Consider the following 22,009-nt stretch of genomic DNA (forward strand, 5'->3'; position numbering starts at 1 on the left):
TATTTAAGATATTGTACGAGAGGGACCATATAAATGCAGGGCGCAGGGCCTATAATCTCTTTGGAATCATCCTGCATCGGTCTCTGCGGGAATTAGGTGTCATGGTGCCGACTAGAATCACATGTGAGCCTGGATTCAGGCTGAATCCCATGGTGGATAGTGAAAGACGGGTGGGCTGAAAGCTAGACAGTGAAAAAGAGTAGATGTCAAGATTATTAGTGACTAATAATATCTCAGCATGTATCAGAGCCAGCCTTGCCAACAGTTGTCTCCCAGGCTAATGACAAAATCCCTCAATTTTATAACAACACTGAAGGACTGAAATCTGAGTATTCGTCAACAACCATTTACTATGCATTGAACCATAAAATGCTTCAATTCATTCACAGACCAGGTTTTTTTTCTTTTTGATAAGCTCATAATACACATTTTTCTAATAAAGTAGAAGGGATTACTGCAGTTCAAGTTATAAAACTTTCGGAGGTAATTATTTTTCCTGTTTTTCTCCTCCCACGATAGATGTAACAAATGGTATTAAAGGTTTTCCAAAAAAGAAGTGTTATTCTCATTATCACTGAACAAAGTTTCCAAACATTTTGATAATTGCTAAGTAAAAGTCACTTTTAATGTCACACATGCCTATAGTTTACTAAGTCTAAGCAAGTATGTAATTTAATGTTTCTTTTAAAAATAACTTTGATTCTCCTGAATAATTAGTCATTAGATGCTTTTATAGATTTTCTATGTGAAAGAACAAAATTTCCTACTTAAAGCTTACTATAAAAAATACACTAGTAATATAAACCAAATAAGAGACTGAGATATTTAAAAACAAAATTGGACAGAATTTGAGTCTGATACTGTGATATATTAAAATTAGTCTTAGATAGCAAAATTCCAGCCAATATAGGCAGGGGACACTTGGGGACTTGAAAATATAATTGCTGTTTTTCATTAATTTCTTTAAAAGCGTTGTTTTATTTGGGTACGTTCAGGCATGGTAATAAACTAATGACTTTTAAAAATAACTGAATAAAATCATATGAAGTGGGAAGAGTTTTTTCTGTGTACAGGACATATAGGAGTAAGATCTGTGGCAATAGAGAGACCAACCAATATACTAATGTAGGGGTTGGAAATAATTTACAAAATTAATTTAATAAAATGTATCGAACAGAAACTAACAATTATTAACAAAACAATGAAGCTATCTGTATTTGCATCTGACAACACATTTCAGCCAAAGTTGAATTAATATAAACATAATATGCAGTGAACTGGTATCTGACGTAAGATACAATAAAAATTAATGTCCACACTGAAGACCTAAGTTATGACAACATCTCCATATGCTTTCCCAATACCTTCTTACTTTAACTTCTCAGTTGTGTTGAAGCAGCACATTGTAGCCTAATGTCAACTGGAATATCCATATTATTTCTTAGAGTAGAACACTACATTTCCCTACCACAGCAGATAGAATAACTTAATGTACTTATTTTAACAAAAAGCCCATGATTACTAACTTCAAACTACAGTTTTGTTGTTGTTTTAATTTCTAGTACTAACTGTGGTCCTTAAAGCTATCTACCATTGATATTCGAATTGTCATGCTGTTTCCAAAAGGAGAAATAGGTTTAACCTGAAAGTTTTACTATAATTCACCCCTAAAATTTACTCAATGTGGAAAAGTTTCATCATAATAAAGTCTACTAAATATATATGTCAAGATTGATTCTACTACATTTTGTAGGACAAGCACAGATTTTTAAATCAGACAAGCTGAGTTTCAACATCTGACTTTACACTGTGACCCTGGGAATGTTATGTAGGTTCTTTGAGCCTAGTTCCTGAACCAAAATGAGAACATCACCACAGTTGTCAAAGGGTAGCGTCAAGGTTAAAAAGAGCTGGGGGTGTGCACAGTCCCAGGCTAGCCATAGTGTTGTACACTAGGGGCTCATGTTTTTTTCCTTTCCTTTTCCCATTCCTGATAAGTTTTGGCTAATCAGAAATTAGTGAAAAAATATAGAAGGAGTTACTGGAATAAATCAGCTCCACTAAAATCTCATTATATTGCAGGCAATAGTTATACATTTCCAAAGTAATATTCAATAAGATCAAAAGATTGGTTTTAAAAATGTATTTACATATTATAACTCATATGCAAGAAAAGATTCTTTAGGGCAGCAATAACAAAAACAAACTACATCTGTGTGTATGGTTTAATTTGTGAAAATGAAAAATACTCAATTTTATTAAATGTTGAAGTTCATGGACAGCTAACAGAAACAAAGCTATTTCGTAGAGCAATCTACATCAACATAAAAAAATATCAAAATAGAGTTTCTCTGAAGAAAAGAGCTATTTTTTTAACAGGTTGATAATAATTATAAGTTCCCATTATTTGTCCATGAAACCTCCTAAGAAAGGTGCTACTGCAAACAGGATTCTAGTAGAACTTGGCACATAAATTTTAACTTTTCAAACCACCCACTACTTTTCATCTTCTTATAGCTTCACTCACTCAGACAAGCTCACATATACATACATTAATATTAAAAACACACATGGCTTTAAAGCAGAAAATCATTCTCTACAACAAAAGCAGGTCAACATATTTATACCCAATGTTCTGTCACAGAAATGGATTTTCCTCATAGAGCTGCTAATTAACATACACTATTATGTTCAATATTTCAAAAGATGTGTTTCTAGGAGGATCTGTTTGATCATGTGCAAGAATTCTAAGGCATTACGAGTAGTTGTTCCACAGGACAAGTGCTGCCCTTGCAATGATATGCTCTTGATACGTTTCACAAGTCTTTAGTCTTCAAATGCCACCAGCCAAACATAGGGAGACATTCATAGTCTACAGGTGGTTGGCTCAAAGGTCAAAAACTTGGTTTAAAAAAATGTTTGTGGAATAGCACCATAGAAAGTCTTTCAGAAACAAATCCTTTCTCCAACATTGCATTTTTTTAAAAGTGAATTCCAGGAAGAAGAAAAAAGAGAGAGAGATCTTTCAGTTCTTACAAGGCCTACTTCCACTTCATTTCATTTTTTAAATACAACATTAACCATTAACATCAACAATAACAACTACAACAGATCGACAACAAAAGAAAGACAATAGCAGCAGTGGTAACTTGAGTATGAACCATCCAGGCAGTCATTTTGAAGAATCCTGTTCACACCTGTTGGGAGTTTTCTCATAAAGTTCATAAGACATCACAAGGCTTCTTGGATTTGGTGTGAAAAGGCAGCACTTTCGCTGAAAGAACTGAGTCTACCAATCAACTGGGCATTTTCCAGGACTTAAATAAATGATGTCTAGAGTTTAATTGCAATAATAGAAACTACTGACATTTCCAACTTGTCAAAATATCAGTAAAATAAAGTGGTCTCAAGATGCCGTGTGTTTCAAAGAGGTTTATCTGGCCTGCAAGTGAAAATAATGAAGCTGAAATATTCCAGTTCCCAAACACTGGACACACCTACATTTAAAGAACAAATCACCCTCTAAAGACTCCCATTCCACAACATCTTACATGGATCTGGTTTACACTGTGTCCAAGATACAAAGTGAAAGCAATTATCCTAACAAACAAGGAGAGGGTTTTCCAGTTTATGACCTGCAAGATCATTTTATTTGTCCCGAATCTTGCAAAGCTGTCAAAAGAACACTCTGCAGGGCCACAGACCCTGAGCCCAATTGTCCGAACTGTGAGGCATCTGTGTCAAGCTGCGAACAGAAGCTTGTGGGGTGCCCTTGAAGCAAGCGATGCCCTTCCACCAGCTTTATTTATACTGCCAAGCCTGGAGTTCAACAATCCTGGTAATGCTGATCAGGGTTTGCTGGAAACTTCTCTTTCAGTACAGAGATAATTCTGGTCATATAGTTATCTTCTGTTCAAATTCATTATATAAAACATTTGTGCTAATCTCTTCATTTTTAATTTTTTTTAAAAATGATGTCTTCTCTCCAATACGCACATTCCTTTATTTTCTGAAGGAGGTTTTGGTATTAGTTATTATTTGGTATGCATGGTATCTGGATATCTAATGCTTTTGTATCTTATATGAAATCCCTTCTTGTTGATTGTGTCATCAGTGTGAAAATGAATTAAAACCGCATCCCCAACTGAATAGATCTCTTCTGGTGGCTGAAGAAAAAACAAACAAACAAATAAGCAAACAACAGAATGAGTCACCTTTTCTTTCATGTAATTTATGCTTGGGAATTTTTTTTGGTATATAATTTAATCCCCCTAAAATCCTGAAAAGTGGAGATGGGTGATCCCTTCATTTTACAGATGAGAAAACTTGAGTCTCAGGGAAGCACATGACATGCTCAAGATCACAGGGCTAGTCAGTATTGCAGCTGGGCTTTGAACACACTGAAGTCTGTTTCCAAGTTCTGGAACTTGGTGTTTTTCTCACATTTTAAAGCCAAGTTCCTTTGATTTACAAATAAATTAGAGGGTGAAGAGACATTAAACTTGTTCAGGCGGAGTCACTTCCAGAATCCAAACTGTCCATTCCTTCTTGTTTTAATAATCTAAGTCCAAGAAGGTTTTTGGTTTCATTTCAGGTGCTATTTGGACAGGAGTTTGATGGTATTATTTAAACAATTGATACTGACAGACAATCAAAAAAATGGGACTAATGTCTTCGAAACAAAATATATATTCAGAAGACCATTTGATATTGATGCAGTGAGTTCTGGGAAAAAAAGCATTGAGAAAACCTTAAGCTTTTCTTTTTATTTCTCATGGTGACACACTCTGATCTATTCCTGGCATTCTGTCCTGCGCACAAGTGACACCCTGCAGTTGAACAACATCTGGCTGAGTCCAAACACCAGTGGTGGCCCATCTACTCCCACCAAATGTATTTGTTGAAAAGAGAATGTCAGTCTGAATGATGGACATGATCTTTTTTCTTTTATGCTTTAATTTAGGAAGGTGACAACATTGTCAAATGTGTGTTTAAGTATATTCCTTTTATATTATTAAAAATTTAAATATTTATGGCACTATAAAACCAATATTATAAAATTTAGAATGTGGACAGGAAGAAGAAATTATAACTACCAAACTGATCTGTCTCATTTGATGTTATCAAGCAAGTTACCGGAGAAGGGAAGTGGTAAGAAGTGGTGAGGCATGTTACAATGTGTCAAGCCATTAATTTGATATAACTATTTTTGGAAAAACACTGCTGTTTTGTGTATGTTCCACATGTCAATCATGAATCATAAGGTATTTTTTATCACGGCTATGGTATCCTGTCGGTACTGTATTTACCCCTGATCCACAGAATCGACCAAGCCCCAGTGCTGTTGAATCGAGACCACCAAAGAGCTCAACATAGTCATAGCCACAGTCAGCTTCTTCTTCCACTTCAAAAATCGGGAAGGATAACTCGAGTCGCGAGCCCCGCTCTGACACTAACAGCCATTCACAGTCGGCCTGTGCCGGGTAGTTGTTGTCGCCAAACTGAGCATGCGAGTACAGGTCTCTGGGTTTGGGTTCTGCTTTCAGTCGGCCACCGCACTCTGCCCAGGGGAGAAAAAATGAAACAAGTAAGCTCAGTGAGTTTAACAGGTCCGATTTCCGTTTCAGTGGAGTTTAACCACTCTCTAACTTCTAAATTCACTTCTATCTGAAAATCAAAAAGTTCCTGTTTTGTTTATTTGCTTCAGTGCACATCTGCATTCCTATGAGCCACTCAAATAATCCTGTGGATCCTGTGAGTCCTGTGGGTTCCTGTGGATGGCTCACAGTAAAAAATCCGGAATGAATTTTCCAACCGAGAAAAAAAAGGGAGAATTTAGTCTACAGGATAAGTTTTTTAAAAAAATATATCTTCATTGATTTCAGAAAGAGGAAGGGGAGGGAGAGAGAGAAACATCAGTGATGAGAGTCACTCTTCGGCCGCCTCCTGCCCGCCCGACTGGGGACGGAGCCGGCAGCCCAGGCATGTGCCCCGACCGGAACCGAATCGCCACCTCCTGGGTCCCAGGTCCACGCTCAGCTGCCGAGCCACGTTGGCCAGGCACGCAGGATACATTTTTTAAGTATGAACATTTGGCAATTATGTGCAAGAGGTATCATTTTTATATGCCCTGAGGGAAATTCCATGAGCAGAAAATAATAGGCAGCATGATGGCAGTGGCTTATGAGCGCTTCTTTCTTTGTTGTTAATCTTCACCTGAAGATACTTTTTCCACTGATTTTTTTAGAGGGAATGGAAGGGAGGGAGGCGAAGAGAAAAACATCAGTATGAAACACATCGATTGGTTGCCTCTGCCCCGACTTGAACTGGGGATGGAACCCGCAACCCAGGTACATGTCCTTGACCAGGAATTGAACCCTCGACCCTTCGGTCTGCAGGCTGACACTCTAACCACTGAGCGAACTGGCCAGGGCCTTATGAAGGCTTTTGAAATATGTTCAATATGTCATTTAACACGGGTGCTTTAAAAGAAGATTTTAAAATAGAGTATACACATTTCCTGCAAATACCCCTATTCACTTACCAAGTCAGAAAACTATAAACAGAGTAGTTCAGCATGTCAGCAATACCATTTTAAAATCGACTGTTTGAAACACTTTGTAAGCTTCTAGAGCATCTTCTACAGAATTCTGGGAAATGGAAAACGAAGCTCAATAAGAAACTTAAAAAGAAGGGATGAGAAGCCCAGGGGTGGTCTTCATTTTAATTTGGAAAGACAAGTTTGTTTCTTTCCTGGTAAAATATTAAATTACAGGAGAGGTCCTGTAATTTGACCTATAAATGCTTTTAGTGGTGGGCAGTCTAATTTGAGTTAGATCAAAATAATTTCCTTTCCAAGGAGCATAATGATGTATCACTTGATTTTTAAATGGCATTGACAAATAGTGTGATGATTTGTGCTACAGAAAAGGCTACCAAACCACCATACCATGTTTTAAAATATTTCCTCTCCACATTCTGCGCCCCCCCCCCCCCCCAGTTTGGTATTATAGCTGTATCCACTGAGCGAATACACAGGATTTTGTTATTGGGAAGATCTGTTTTCTACACTTAGTTTATTTTAAACTGTAATGATACCATTTTCTCCCTGATTAAAATAAATTTGGACCTATAAGAAATCAGACTTACTGTAAGAGGAAAACAAGATTCTCCAATAAAGTCCATTTCCTGCAGATTTGGACAGTATTGCTTGAGAAAAAGTAGCCAGAAAGCTATATAAAGCATATTTCCAATCACCTGGCTTCAAAATTTATAATTTTAGAAGCTTTTCTTATGGATAAAATTAAAATTGTATATAGAAATGTAATTTAGAGAAGCAAATTAAAATGCATACTTTAGGAACCATTGATAATAGCCACATGTATTCTAGGAGGCAGTAAATAATGCATAAGCGCTTTATATATATAGCAAAAAAGTAGAGAGATGTAATATTAGACTTGCCTGTCTTGTTAGTAGAAACTGAGTGACAAGCAGAAGTTCAGAAATGTCTGAAAATCAGTTTAACTTATCATACTATAAGCTGTCCACAGGAAATAATTCCTTCTTTTTTCCTATCTCCCCAAATTCCTAATTTTCCCTTATAAATTACCAATACCTTACAGTATCTATCTAAAACTTGTGCTAAATAAATATTCAATGAAAAACTACAGAATAAAATAAACTTGTTAAAAAGACAGCTTTGGGGAGAAATACATAGTAGGTAGTACATAAGAATATTTCACAAGATATGGCTATTAGGAAGCAGCAGTATAAAATAAATCTACCCAGAAAATTCCAAGAAAGCTGGTTAAGTAAGGGCAGAAATTCATACATGAAGGAAAAAACCACAAACAAAATTTTGACAAGAGCAAATGAGAAAAAGTTGGAAAGCCAGGACTCTAATTCCAGCTGTTATTTTCCGTGTTATGTGGTTGTCACTTAAGTTTTAGTCTCAGAATCCTCACTTCTGAGATGACAGTGCTGGATTGGGCAATATCCAAGGCACATTTTGCTTAACAAAGTGAGATTGATGTTGTTCACATGGGTATTTGAATGGATGTGAACTGCATAGAGAATTAAAATGAGACTAATCAGTTAGACTCTTTGAACAGAGGATTTGTTTAAAACTTACATAAGGAAGCATTTACTGTCTACCCATTGCTTCAAATAATAGTGGTCCATTTTGTATCAGTTTTTTTCTTAATCCAAAACTTGTGCATTAGGAGAAAATACACTATTGTAAAAGTACATAAACTTTGGAGACAGAATTAGGATAAAATCCAGGCTTTGAAGTAATTTTAGAAATCTTTGCAAATTAATAAGTTCTCTAGATTTTCAATTTCTTTATCTGAAAAATACAAATATCTACATCATATAGCTCTTTTGAGCATTCAATGTTTGTAAAGTATATATATATATGCCTAAAATGGTGGGTACTAGACTTTTGGGAGGTATCACTTTATAAGTTATATAAATGTCTAACAATTATGCTATACACATAAAATTATATGATATTGAATATCAACTTTAATATTATATTAGAAAATTTTTAAATTTTAAAAATTTCAAAAAGATAAAAATATATACAGAATTAGATCCTACCAATGGATTCTTAATGGTAATACAAACACTGCAAATAGGCTCCATGAGGAGATGCCAGGCAAATTAAGGAGTCATGGAATTTTATAGCTGTAAGAACCTTGAAATTATTATTTTACAGATGAAGAAACTGAGATCCAAAGAAATTATATTTTCCCAAGTTCTTGGGTAGGTAATGGCATAGTACTGACACAACAGAACATAATATATTCTTTACCTTCCATTCACAAAGAATAAAAAGAGAAGTTTTCCCTAGTAATGAAAATTTTTATCAAGCTAAAAGAGGGTAATTTATACTTAGAGAATTTAAAAATATTATATCATCAGCTATTTTGAAAGTTTTGACAACATGTTTTCACACTGCATTCTTGGAACTTGTGATAGCCAGAAATATTAAACATATATATATTTATATATATTATGAACTCTGTACTATCAGAAGAATGCTGATGGAATAATGGGATTCCAGTTTTTCCACCCCTTCAACACATGACAAGTTATCAGAAAAATATTTAAAAGTAAATGTCAAATGTATGGAAAATTCTTCATTAGTATGAAATTTATGATCTATGAATGATTTTTCTCAAATCAAAATATTTACATTAACCACAAAAAATTATTGAGTCCAGTCATTACTAGTATAAATCAGATAAATATCCTGACAATATCATTGTTCTGACAGACTTCAATGTAAATCTAATGCTCATAATAAAATATACTGGAGTGAAAAATAATTTTGGACAAGAAAATAATTAAAATTCTGATTTCTAAAACAAAATGAAACAAAAAGAAAGCAAAAGCAATCGGCATGTATCTGTGACAAAAATGACGGCACTAAGACTGTTTTATGGATGAATATATAGACCAGTGATTTTCAACTGGTGTGCCATGGCACACTAGAGTGCCACGAGAATTTTTTAAACATGCAGTACCTGACTATTTAGTCAGGGACACTGACCTCTTTTCCCTTAGATTGCCAAATAAATAAATGACAGCAGCCAACACAGCCGTCTGGTGTGAATAAATCAAAATTGTACCTGTTTTTTGTCAGATTGGTAAAAAATATATATATTTTTTGCTGTGCCGCAGAATTTTAGTAGTTAATTTATGTGTGCTGTGAAATGAAAAAGGTTGAAAATCACTGATATAGTTTATTTTTGTACTCTTCTACACCGAGATTTCTTAGTGTCTCAATAGTTTATACATAGGTAACACCACTAGGTGTCACTATAAGCTAAGTGACTTTAGTAAACATCTGCAATTCACTGATTTAAAAAAAAACAACTGAAAAAAAGGACATTTCCTAAACACTTTTGGAATAATATTATTAAGTTGGATCCAAGTTATAAAAATATTATTGTACACCTTTGCCTAAAATTTTCTATATTTTTCTAAATTATATTTTATTTCTTAAAGACTTGTAGAACAGCTGTAATCTGTGAGCCGTGTTAGGGATTAGGTTTACAGGACTACTGTGTTGCATTCCAAGTAAAAGGGGAAACAAATAAGGCTCTGTAAAACAAAGAGATGAATCCCAAATTTGATTTACAAAATTGCATTAATACAAAAACTAACCAGGTAGCGCTTAAAGAATAATTTTTGAACACCAAGCTAGAGATTTCTGTTAAATATGACATATAAATCAAACTGTTACAGTTAATATGAAATACATTATAGAAATCTTTAGAAATCTGAATACATTTACATGAATCAGACCAAACTATTGGGTTCCTTCCTAAATGTTCATTGACTACAAAGCTATTTAGGTGGGATGCTATGTGGTTCTCAGTATTTCCCACACGCTTCAGTGAGATTTCTTCTGCTGTGCCGGGGATCCACTGCACTCACAGGAAGAAAACCCTGGATCTTAGTCAGAAAAGAGAAGCAGGGCCCTAAATTGCCTACCTGTAGAATGGGCAGCTTGAAAGCCTTTTCTCTGAACAGATGCATCAGAAACAAACCGAACAAACATTTTATTTCCGGTCGCCACTAGGGGCTCTGGGATCTTGTTGCCACACAGTCGTCCAAGAATTGGTGATTTTTCCGTTTCTCCATCAAATACTTCCAAGTGATCGTAAGCACATTCTTGATGCTGCTCTATCTCAAACTCACTAAAGGCCTGTTTTGGAAGGAAGGAAGGAAGGAAGGAAGGAAGGAAGGAAGGAAGGAAGGAAGGAAGGAAGGAAGGAAGGAAGGAAGGAAGGAAGGAAGGAAGGGGGAGGGAGGGAGGGAGGGAGGGAGGGAGGGAGGGAGGGAGGGAGGGAGGGAAGGAAGGAAGGAAGGAAGGAAGGGGGAAGGGGGAAGGAGGGAAGGGGGGAAGAGGGGAAGGGGGAAGGGGGAAGGGGGGAAGGAAGGAATAAATCACTTATTAAAAGTGGGTTCTGGTTTTTGAAGCAGAAATACAGATCATTTAAATATGTTCAGGCCATGCAAATGATTTAATACATAACACATCTATTGAAAGGGCTGTAAAATCAACAGAATGCAAAAGGTATAGGAAAACAAAATGAGGAAAAAATGTAATAACTCCATGTGAAAGTCTACTATTTGACTATTATAACTAATTATACTATTGCAATGAAATCTACACCAGTGTTTAGACAAATTAGAATAACACATTTCATTTCAAATTTAATTCTGAATTTTTTATGAGTGCATCAGAATATTTTAAACTATTATATTAAAAAATGGATTCCTTCTGGTTTCAATAAACTATTGAATATCATCCTACCTTTAGGTGCCTAAACTAAGAAGAAAAATCCATAAAGTAATTATCATATTTTGACAAAAATTAAATGCAGTAAATCTTAATAGATTAATTAAAACAAAGGGTATTTTCACTATATGTTTCTTTATTTAGCTTTTACAACCCACATTATTAGAAAATATTAAGATGACTTTAGGCTAGTTTTTTAAAAATTTACTTTCAGACAGATGGGACACTTATTTTAATATTTGGAGTCTTTGCTATTTAAAAATCATTATAATTTACCTGTGTAGTAATTTTTATGTGTAGGTCTTCACAAATTCTTAAAATCAAAATGCATTAACTATATAACACATTAAATATCACAAAGAAAAGTTTAATTGAGATGGACTGAAAATAACATTGTCCAAACTATTAATAATTCCAGGAATTCCAGGTTATTATCAATTAAGGTTTTTTCCTCCCTCCAGAAAAGAAACCATCATACACTCAAAAATAAGCCATCACTATTTAAGTCTATAGAGGAAAGCTAAAAGAAAAGAAAAGAAACCTAAAGAAATTAAAATATATTTGAAAATTTGTTAATTTTGCTATAATCCCTGAAGCACATAATATTTGCACATTAACTTTTTATATACATGTTTTCTTTAATGCAATTTTGTGAAGTCATCATAATTCTGTTTAATTGACATGCATTTTGGAATTTTCAAAGAAAAAGAAAGAAGAGTTCTCCCTCAGTGTTGGCCACACTTACCTATTCCATACCACACCACTGTTTACTAGCACTTCTGACTTTGGGGGAGTAAGAGAATAAATAAAAGAAGCAATTTATATTAACTAGGGTGGAGGAGAAAGGAATGAAAGGTACTTTTAAAAGAAATAAAATAAAAGAAAGGACTGATCTTTCATGTCTCATTCCACTGAACTCTAATTTCTAAAAAGTGTAAATAAAAATGTTATAACAAATAAACATTAGAGAATCATTATTTGTTATAATCATTATGGGTAAAAAGGAATGTTCACTGCATTTGACCAAAGGCACTGGGTAGTGAAAAAAAGACTATAGCATGAAGAATTGCACTGGAAACAAAAAAACAGAGCAGGAAAATATAGTGAACAGTTTAATTATCCTGAAACACAATATTCAAAGTATGTAGTCACGGAAGGAGTTTGCCACTTATTGCTTTCTGTAATCCAGTGGCAGAGAATGGAGTAGAGTAGACATGGGATATAGAAGAACCTAAATGGATGATTGGCTGAGTATCTAGATAAGTCTGAATAAGTCCATTCATTTGCCTACCCACCTATCCCATGTTTATGTCCAAACCCATGAGTGGAAATGCCTTGGAAGCGGCTGACCAAAAAGGCAGATTTTCTCTCTCACGAGATAGTACTCAGCTTCTCTTATTATCCTGTGTACACATCTCCAATCTTTTTAATGAAAAAAAATTTTTTTTTATTGATGTTTAAGAGAGGAAGGGAGAGGGAGAGAAAGAAACATCAGTGATCAGTCATTGATCGGCTGCCTATTGCACGCCCCCTACTGGGCATGTGCCCTGACCAGGAATTGAACCTCGACCTCCTGGTTGGTAGGTCAACGCTCAACCACTGAGCCATGCCAGCTGGGCTCCATCCTAATATCAGTTTGTAACTGTTAAAAAATCAATAAGAGAAAATTGGCTTAACTGCACCCAGAGAAAGTTATTAAATATACTGTCAAGCTTTTGAATTAGAAGATCAATATTATTTCAAGAGGAAAATAACAGTATCTGAAAATCATGCCAAGTAATTGTCTCTTTTGAATGTGATTTAGAATAATTCATCTATAAACATAAGAACAGAGAAATATACAGTATAAAAGAGAAAACTGTAAGCATGATGGTACTGACATTCTAAAGCACATACTCTATGTAAAAGTTAAACATGGGACCACAATTTACAGACCACACATGTTCAGTCCATTGATTGGTTCATTGAAAACTAAGTGAATGAGATAACTAAGTGACTACTTTACTCCCTAATGAAACGCAGGATGTCTGGAGTAAATCACAACATCTGTTTTACAGAACAGCAACTCTACTCAAAGTGGCACTGAGCCGGTGGGCTGGGGGGCACACTGACACCTGGTTTGGAGCCAACTGGCTCCGGCTTTTTATCAAATTACTAATGGAATCAGACTGACTCTATAAGAATCAAATTAGGCAAAGGTTGTGTAGCTGACATATTTTCAAGCAATGCAAACAACTCTCATTCATTAAGGTATTAATACATTTTCCTCTTGGAATTGGTAGCAGCTTGTTAGGTAAACTGCAGCGATTGGGTGGTCTTTTCCAGCAGTCAGCCTAACCCAAATAGCCTACCACACACAAGCAAAAGCCCGACTGACTCACATGCTGAGATCTCATTAATCTGGCCCTTAATATCATCGAGACATCCACATAGAGGGACCTCCATGCTTAGAGACTTTGCCTCAATACAAAATATTTCTAGGCCATAGAATAGTATTATGGGAGCCCAGGAGAAATTAGAAATCTTTAAAAGTGCTTTTTAGAGTTTCCAAAGATAAACTGAAATACACAATTTATTACTTTGTTCTGTGACACACACTGAGTACCGAATTCCTATGTCTAAGTAATGCAGAATGTGAACATTTCCAGCCACCAGGAACCAAGGCTGCCGCAATGTCCCACAAAGACACTTAGATACCCCAAAGGCCCTTCAGCTTCCCAAAGGGCAGGATGGCTGATGTATGGAGCTGTAAGGAACTCTGATTTCTGCTGAAACACTAACCTCTTTTGGGGGATTTTAAAGTATTTTTATTAAACATTTACACTAATATTTCACAGACATTTTGGTAGTCAAACTTAAACCTTACTCATTCCATGGTTATAGTTCTATGATTTTAAGCTCACTGATCTAGGTTTTAGAAAGACCAAGAAAGAGTGAATAACTGTGAGCTTCAGTCAGGAATCTTAATATATTTCCCACAAGACAAACCAAGAGATTAAGGAGACCCTTCAAAAGAAATAAAGTTGAACTCTCATTTTAGGCTGTGGAAAGAATAACTGTGTGTTTCTGGAACACCCGAGCAAGCCTAATCTACCTAGCTGGCCACCAGCCAGGCTTGCATAGGCAGGCCCCTCGTCTGAACATCTGTGGGGGCGCCTTTATTGAAAACGCAGGCACTTGCTAAGGGATAAGGCCATTCAGAGTCACTACAGCTATTCACAAAGGACAAGATAATAAAATGATAGTGCTTAATGCGGAAATAAAATTTAGCCACGTGACCATTTGAGAGAATTAAAGAGGCAGATGCAATTTGAGCAGCTGTGAAATAAGATTCAGAGCTCCTTAGTCCCAAGCCATCTTTTGCCTTTTCCTGTTTTGGGTAAGAACTGTCCTTTGGTTTCCTATAAGATATTGGAAGAATTAGAGGCCACTGGAAAAAATGGCACAGTGGAATACAAACCCCAGTCTTCTAGTATAAAAAGGTCTTTTTTCCATGAACCCTCTCTAACTGTGATCAAATACACTCTTTATGGATTTATGGTAGAGAATTATATAACATTTGTGTTTTATTTTCTAAAAATATCCCATATATGAAGCTATAAATAGCAGCTATGTACCTTAGCAAAACCCTAGGCTATGATACATCAAATAAAACCTATTGCTGTAGGCTTCTTTGCCTGGAATTTTGTTTCAGTTCTGTTTTGTTTTTAATAAAGAATCATTCAAAATAATAAAAAAGGTCCCCAAAACTTGATAATCAGTTTAGTCTCTTAAACCCAAAACAGGGCGAAGCCAGAAATAATAGATCCTTATTTTATTCATTCAGAACTTTATCCCTTTTTTAGTAAGAAGAGTTTTCCAAGTATCTTTCAACCAAGGTTTCTTTTACTTTGTAGCTTTATCATGCAGCAAGTATCTCATGATTAAATCCACACCTACACACACACTAAAAACAAGGCAAATGTCCTATTGCTGTTGTAGCAAAGGACCATAAACTTAGTGGCTTAAAACAACACAGATGTACTGTCCTAGGGCTGTGGAGGTCAGTAGTCTATGAAAATGGGGGGGCAGCACGTGTTACTTCTAGAGGTCCCAGGTGAGAATCTGTTTCCTTGCATTTTTCCAGCTTTTAAAGGCTGCCATTACTCCTTGGCCCGTGTCCACTGCCTCCATCTTCAAAACCAACCGTGGAACATCTTCTCTCCTCTCTGACCTCCTGCCGCCCTCTCGGAAGGACCCTGAGGGTTCCATGGAGCCCGCCCAGATATCCCAGCATAATCTCTCCATTTCAAGATCCTTAATTTAACTATAGTTCCTTTTGCCATGTAAGGTAACATATGTACAGGTCTGGGAATTAGGACGGGAATTTTGGGGAGTTGGGGGAGAATTATTCTACCTACCATAGAAAGTAAATCCAAATGTTTTCACTCTGTGCTTTTCAGGAAAATGAGCCCAAACAACTATGACACCATGATTTCAAACTGTTTCACTCCAACCTTCTTAGCTTGAGTCAATGAACGAAATCCCACAGGGCAAATATGGCCTGTGGCCTGTTTTTGTAATTAAACTTTTATTAGAACATAACCATGTGCATTCATTTGTGGATTGGCTATGGCTGCTTTCACAATAAAACAACAGAATTAAATTGTTGCAACACAGTCTACAAAGTCAATACTATTTACTATCTGGCCCTTTAAAGAAAAAGTTTTCTGACAAGTAATCATCAGCTACATTTTTAATTGTTAGAATTTAATTTCAAATTCATAAGGCTACACAAAAACTTGATCATGGTTGAATTACATAATAAAATGGTATAAAATTTTAATTATTAATCATTATCATAATTACGATTCGTATTTGGATATCATACATCAATGTTCATTGTCATTCAATAAAGCACTATGCCAAACACTTTATATACAAGTTAATTTAATACACATGAAATTCATGAATATTAGCTCCATTTTGCAGATGAAGAAATCAAGGCTAAAGGTTAAGTATCTTCCCAAGGTAACATGGCTAGTAAGTAGAAGTGCTACGATCTAGACCCAAGTCTCTTTGAGTTCCAAATACATGTTCCTAATCCCTCCATGTTTCTCCTGTAGATTTGTTTTAGTCAATCATTGTGAGCTGGTCTTACTGACATGATTTATTAAATTATTATATATGTGCACATACACAGCAATTATGGATTTCTTTTTTCTCTGATGCAGAATGCTATAATTAAAAATAGGTTAAACGGAGACAGAATGCCTGGGCTTGAAGGTATTATAGGCAGACTAGTTTTATAAACTTGCCAAGTCACCTAAACTGCCTGAGACTGCTTTCTCATCTACTGATCCAGATTCTTAGAGTGACATTTAGAGTCACGTTTCATATAAACATGATTAATGGAAAAAAAGAGTGGAATGAGTATTATGCTCTTATTAAAAAAACTTGGAGTGGCAAAAGTGAGTGCTTTAACAAGTCTTCCAGGTTGTTCTGATGCATGCCAATATTTGAGAAAACTTGGCTTAGACTGTAACTACTACTAAGATCAAGAAGTTAAATACTTAAAACAAAGATCCAAATTTGCATTAAATCTCTCCTTTTCCTTCCAAAAATTACCTTCTTGGGATAATGGCAAGTATGACCATTGTTGAACAGACGTGCTTTATGGCCTGATCCTCAAGAAAATATTTGCATGAAAAATAAAGCCTGTAATTTATAAAAGAACAGACTTAGAGTTGAAAGGGATGTTCAATAAGCTGGAAGGCATATACTTGAGAATGGATATAATACTGTCAAATTGAGGCATATCAGTTCTATTTCCCCTTGGATATAAAAAGCTGAAAATAGTGTTACTTTTACTCAAATAGGAAAAACCCATGTAAACTGAAAAAAAAAAATCACAACTTTGCTGAACACATCCAAGAACTGAAGTCACCAGTCAACCAAGTAGTATCAAATCCACTGAATCTCAGGCCCCTCCAAGGATAGATGAGACATAAGCACCTGTTCAAAGGAACAGACTACAGAAGGAAGAGATTCTGGGTGCCATACAACTAGGTAAGGAACATTCAGCTACAATTCTTAAAGGGTTGGTAAAGATCAGGTGTGAACAAGGGTAAGCGTATAAAACCCCTAGGAGCTGCAGACACAGGGAGTTTGCAGCCACCCACAGGCTCTTCTCTATGACCTCAATCTTCTGTTCATGAGGAAGATTGTGGGAAGAGCAGTAGATGGCCAAGTGACTTCCTTGGTGTTACAGGCTTGGAAAAGGGAACAGGTCACTGCTGTGAGAAAATCATAAAGCCCTGTTGCAACTTTTTCTGAGAAACAAAGCCTTAAGCCTCTGGGGGTAGAGCAGAAAAACCTATCACCACCAGGGCAAAGGTATAGACCTAGTGTGGCCAAGGGAAAGGTATAAAAAAACAAAACAAAACAAAAAACACTTCTGCGTCTGGGGAAGTCCTGGGCACAAGTTCCTATACCAATAACATTGGGGGTCTACTATAACTGCGAGAGGGCAAAGAAATTCTCCCATGGAAGACCAACTAGAGCTATAAGGTGGAGTTTGGTTGCCACAAAGACAACAACAGGACCACTGAGAAAGGCAAGCCCAAAGACCTAAAACCACAGAGCCTATCTAAAGAGGAGGCTGTGCTAAAACGATAGAGAACCCCTTGCGCTAACCACCAGACTAGCAACATCAAGTAATGGGAAACTGCAGTCTACCACTGGGAAAGGGAGAAAGTGTGGAGAGGGACACAGTTCATGGTGGATATAATTGGGGAAGCTAAAGACAAAGGCCAAACACTGACAAAGTGCCTCTGAAATCTCAGGCTTCCATCTCTGAAAAAGGAATTTGATGCCAGTGGTACAGTGAAGGTAATCATGGGAAAAAGAAAACCCAAACTCAGCTCAATTACTGACTAGATTCGATCGACAACACTCCCTCCCATGTACACTAATAGCCTAACAGAAGAGCTGTGTCTACTTCCAGACATAAAGTCTCTACTATTATACACATAATGTCTGGTGTTTAATAAAAAGTTACATGACACATAGAAAGACAAGAAAAAAATATCAGTGTTAACAGATTCAAACATGACCCCTATGTTTAAACTATCAAACAGAATTTAAAGTAACTATGATTAATTTGCTAAAGATTCTAATAAAAATGTAGACAACATGCAAAAATAGATGGGAAATTTCAGCTGAGAGATTGTGTTTTGGAATAAATTGTCTTCCCCTCAATTCATATGTAAAAGCTCTAAACCCCAATGTGACTTCACTTGGAGGGCGGTCCTTTAGGAAGGTAATTAAGGTTATATGAGGTCATAAGGGTGAGGCCCTAATCCCATTAGTGTCCTTATAAGAAGATGAAGAGGCACCAGAGCTCTCTCTCTCTCTCTCTCTCTCTCTCTCTCCCTCCATGCACACACAGAGGAAAGGTCATGTGAGGACAGAGTAATGAAGCACCATCTACAAGCCAGGAAAAGAGGCCTCCCCAAATGTCAACAGTGACAGTACCTGACCCTGAACTTCTAGCTTCCAGAAAATAAATTTTTGTTGTCTTAGACACTCTATGGTATTTTGTCATGGCAGCCTGAGTAGAATAATACACATAAGAACTACAGTAATGGGTCATATGGAAATGCTAGAGATAGAAAACATAATAAGAGAGATAAAGAATTCCTTTAAAAAGTTTATCAGTAGACTCAAGACAGCTGAAGAAATAATCGAGGAACTTGAAGATAGGTTCATAGAAATTACTGAAACTTATACTAAAAAATAATGACAAAAAAATAAGAGAGCATCCAAGAGTTATGGGATAACATGGAACAACCTAGCTTACATGCAATTGAAGCCCAAGATGGTGAAGAGAGACAATACTGCAGAAGAATTTTGTAAAAAAAATGGTTGAAAATTTTCAAAAGTTCATGACAGATACCACAATACAGATGCAAGAAATTCATAGAATTCTGAGAATAATAAATTAACACACACGTACACACACACACACACACCCCTAGCTACACTGAATTCAAACTGCTGATTAAAAAATGTATGTTGAATGCAGCCATAGGAAAAAGGAATCATTACTTTCATGGGAATAAAATGAAAATTTATAACAGACTTATTAGAAACAATGAAAGTCAGAAAATAATGGAGTCAAGGGTTTAAAGTGCAGACAGAAAAATAAAACTGTCATCTTAGAATTCTATACCCAATGAAAATGTCTTTAAATAGTGACACTACACAGACATAATCTACACAAAATAGAAAAGGAAATTCCTCAGAGAGGACTTTAATACCAGACAAAATCTGGATCTACACAGAAAAAATTCTTCGGGAAAAATCTATGTTGTCAATTCCCTTAGCTTACTGCACTGCTGAAAAAAATGCAGGCTCTTATCTCACCCCATAGCTTCAGAGAGGGATCCTTTCAATCAGGACCTTGGACAGGACTGAGGACCTTGTCCTTTATTACTATGACTAACAGGTTATCCTGAGCCTAGATGGCATTCCCTCAGGCTTTTGACAACAGCATATTGCAGAAAATTGTTAAAATTTCTATATTCCTATAATTTTATTTTTTAAAATTATACTCTTCAAATATTCAGTATTAAATGAAACTTAATATATACTATCAGATGACCAGGACAGAATTCGAGGCTCAAAGAGTATAGTAGAGAGGACAAATATTACATTCATATTTGGATTTGGGAGAAGTCTAAGGATATCAGTATCTATCTAAAGAGGGCAACTATATTATGCAAAAATAATATTTCACAAACCACAAAACAAAATTAGTTTTATTCTAAAAGATACATATGCTCTGTATATGAGGCATATAGAATGGACACAGTCAGTAGAATTTACTATGCTGTGTTTAAGTGAATACTTATTTTATAGCTGTTGCTGAATTGCTGATTTCTTGGTTCCTTTTTTTATTTTCTCCATTTAGAAACATCACCTTTTAAAGCAATCAGGATAAGATCACTATACAAGAAGTTGATGGCTACCATTACCACCACCTTGATGTAGGAAATCAGGGATTTGTTTCTTGTTAGTAGGAAAGCATAAAAAAGAAAATCTTTTCCATCTGCCGACTAACTCAATTCAATTAAATAAACATTCACTTTACTTTTGTGTGCTAGCCATGAAAGACTTGGGCAGGCAGCTTAATAAAAGATGGGTGACGTGCTCACTTACTAATTTGACTCGATGGCCTGGAGTGGCGCTGATTTCCCACGTGCATTCCTTCCTGCTTGGGTACTTGTCTGGCCAGTTGGGACTGGTGATAAAGCCACTCGGACTGTGGATCTTCTGTTCACATTCAGCTGTGCCAATAACGATAATATCAATTGGTGTAGAAATCAGTATTGGACCAAAAAGAAAGCAGCCTATTTACCCACTACCCTGCTGAAAGATTTTTCTGAATACTAACTAATTATCACTCCACTCTGTTATCATACTCATCTGCTCTGGCACACATGTTGCTGAGCACAATCAAGCAATGTTTGTTTTCTTGCTTTCATGAAATTAAGTGTTTACAATGAATTTTATAAATGCCTAAAAGAAAATAAACTATTTTAAACTGCTGGATCTGTAAGCTCAGACTTTAACAGAGAGCAACATATATTGGCAATCAAGGATATCAACACTTGGGATGTGCAAAATATTTAATGCAATGTCAGAAACAAAAATCAATGGGTTATGCTATTTCAATTCATTTTTTTTCTATTAGTAGAAACATCATTGATAGCTAATTAACATCATGAAGCCAGTTATGAGTTATGAGTTTATAATTTTCTCTCTCCTTTAGTTAAAATACACACTTGAATACAGAAATTAAAATTTTAGTTGCTAAAGTAAATTAACCCTAATTTCATCAAAGTTCAATGAAACAGTAAGGGGGGGAAATGAGTGAACAAGTACAAGCCATGGTGATAGCTTCTAAACTAATTTCCAAGAATATTCAATTAACATGAAATTTCTTTTAGGTTTTTCAGAATTAAAATAACTTCATCTTAAAGGGGACCACTTGTTAATATTAAACTTCAAAAACGCCTAATAGTCTCAGGCTCTGTTCATTCTGTGTAATGTACGAAGCAGCACCCTACACATCCTGATTTAGACTGTGAATTAGTTGTTATGTATTGTGTATCCCATTATCCCATTCTCAAATACAATGAAATTCTCTGAAATTTTCCAAGAAACACTTTCGGGGAAATGTTTTACTAAATGGACAAAACACCTGTTCCACTGCAGGCTGCGGGGTAAGTGTAAGATGCCAACACGAATGTGCCGTTGTCACAGTCCTTATTGCTAGACTTTGATCTGAACGGTGCTAGGTGTCCATAGGGAGGTTTGGGTTTGTGAGGATACAAACAGGAGGTGAAATTCAGCTCCTTTCTGACAATGCAGGATCATGTGGCAAGAAAATAGCCTTAAAGTCTGGACCCTGACTTGACTAGGGTTTACTAAATTCCATGCTCCTCGTCTTTGCCTTGCCAGATGAAATGTGGAGACTCCAGAATTTGGCAAACAGCCTATGAGACAAAGCCAAGAGGCTCGCTGATGAACTGTGGACAGTGCCCATGCTATAGCAGTGGAAAAAGAAAACCTGAACCCTTTGCTTGCAGTAAAAATGAACTTTCCTGGGGGTACCTGGATAGTTCTATTTAAAAGGGAGTTCCCTATAAA

General features: G+C 36.0%; 1 protein-coding gene across 1 annotated transcript in view; it reads right to left on the reverse strand.

Annotated features, from left to right (window-relative positions):
* Positions 1 to 1,126: 1,126 nt before the first annotated feature.
* The window catches only part of TLL1 (tolloid like 1), a 153,570-nt gene continuing 132,687 nt past the window's right edge, over positions 1,127 to 22,009 (reverse strand). Inside the window, exons 18-21 of the mRNA XM_016197761.2 lie at positions 20,516 to 20,643; positions 10,504 to 10,717; positions 5,310 to 5,560; positions 1,127 to 4,166 (exon numbers count right to left, since the gene is read on the reverse strand). Of these exons, the coding sequence (XP_016053247.1) occupies positions 4,035 to 4,166; positions 5,310 to 5,560; positions 10,504 to 10,717; positions 20,516 to 20,643 (725 nt within the window). The 3' untranslated portion in view covers positions 1,127 to 4,034. The remainder of the gene's footprint in view (positions 4,167 to 5,309; positions 5,561 to 10,503; positions 10,718 to 20,515; positions 20,644 to 22,009) is intronic.

The sequence above is a fragment of the Miniopterus natalensis genome, chromosome 4, assembly GCF_054644295.1.
Source record: "Miniopterus natalensis isolate mMinNat1 chromosome 4, mMinNat1.hap1, whole genome shotgun sequence".
Lineage (NCBI taxonomy): Eukaryota > Metazoa > Chordata > Mammalia > Chiroptera > Miniopteridae > Miniopterus > Miniopterus natalensis.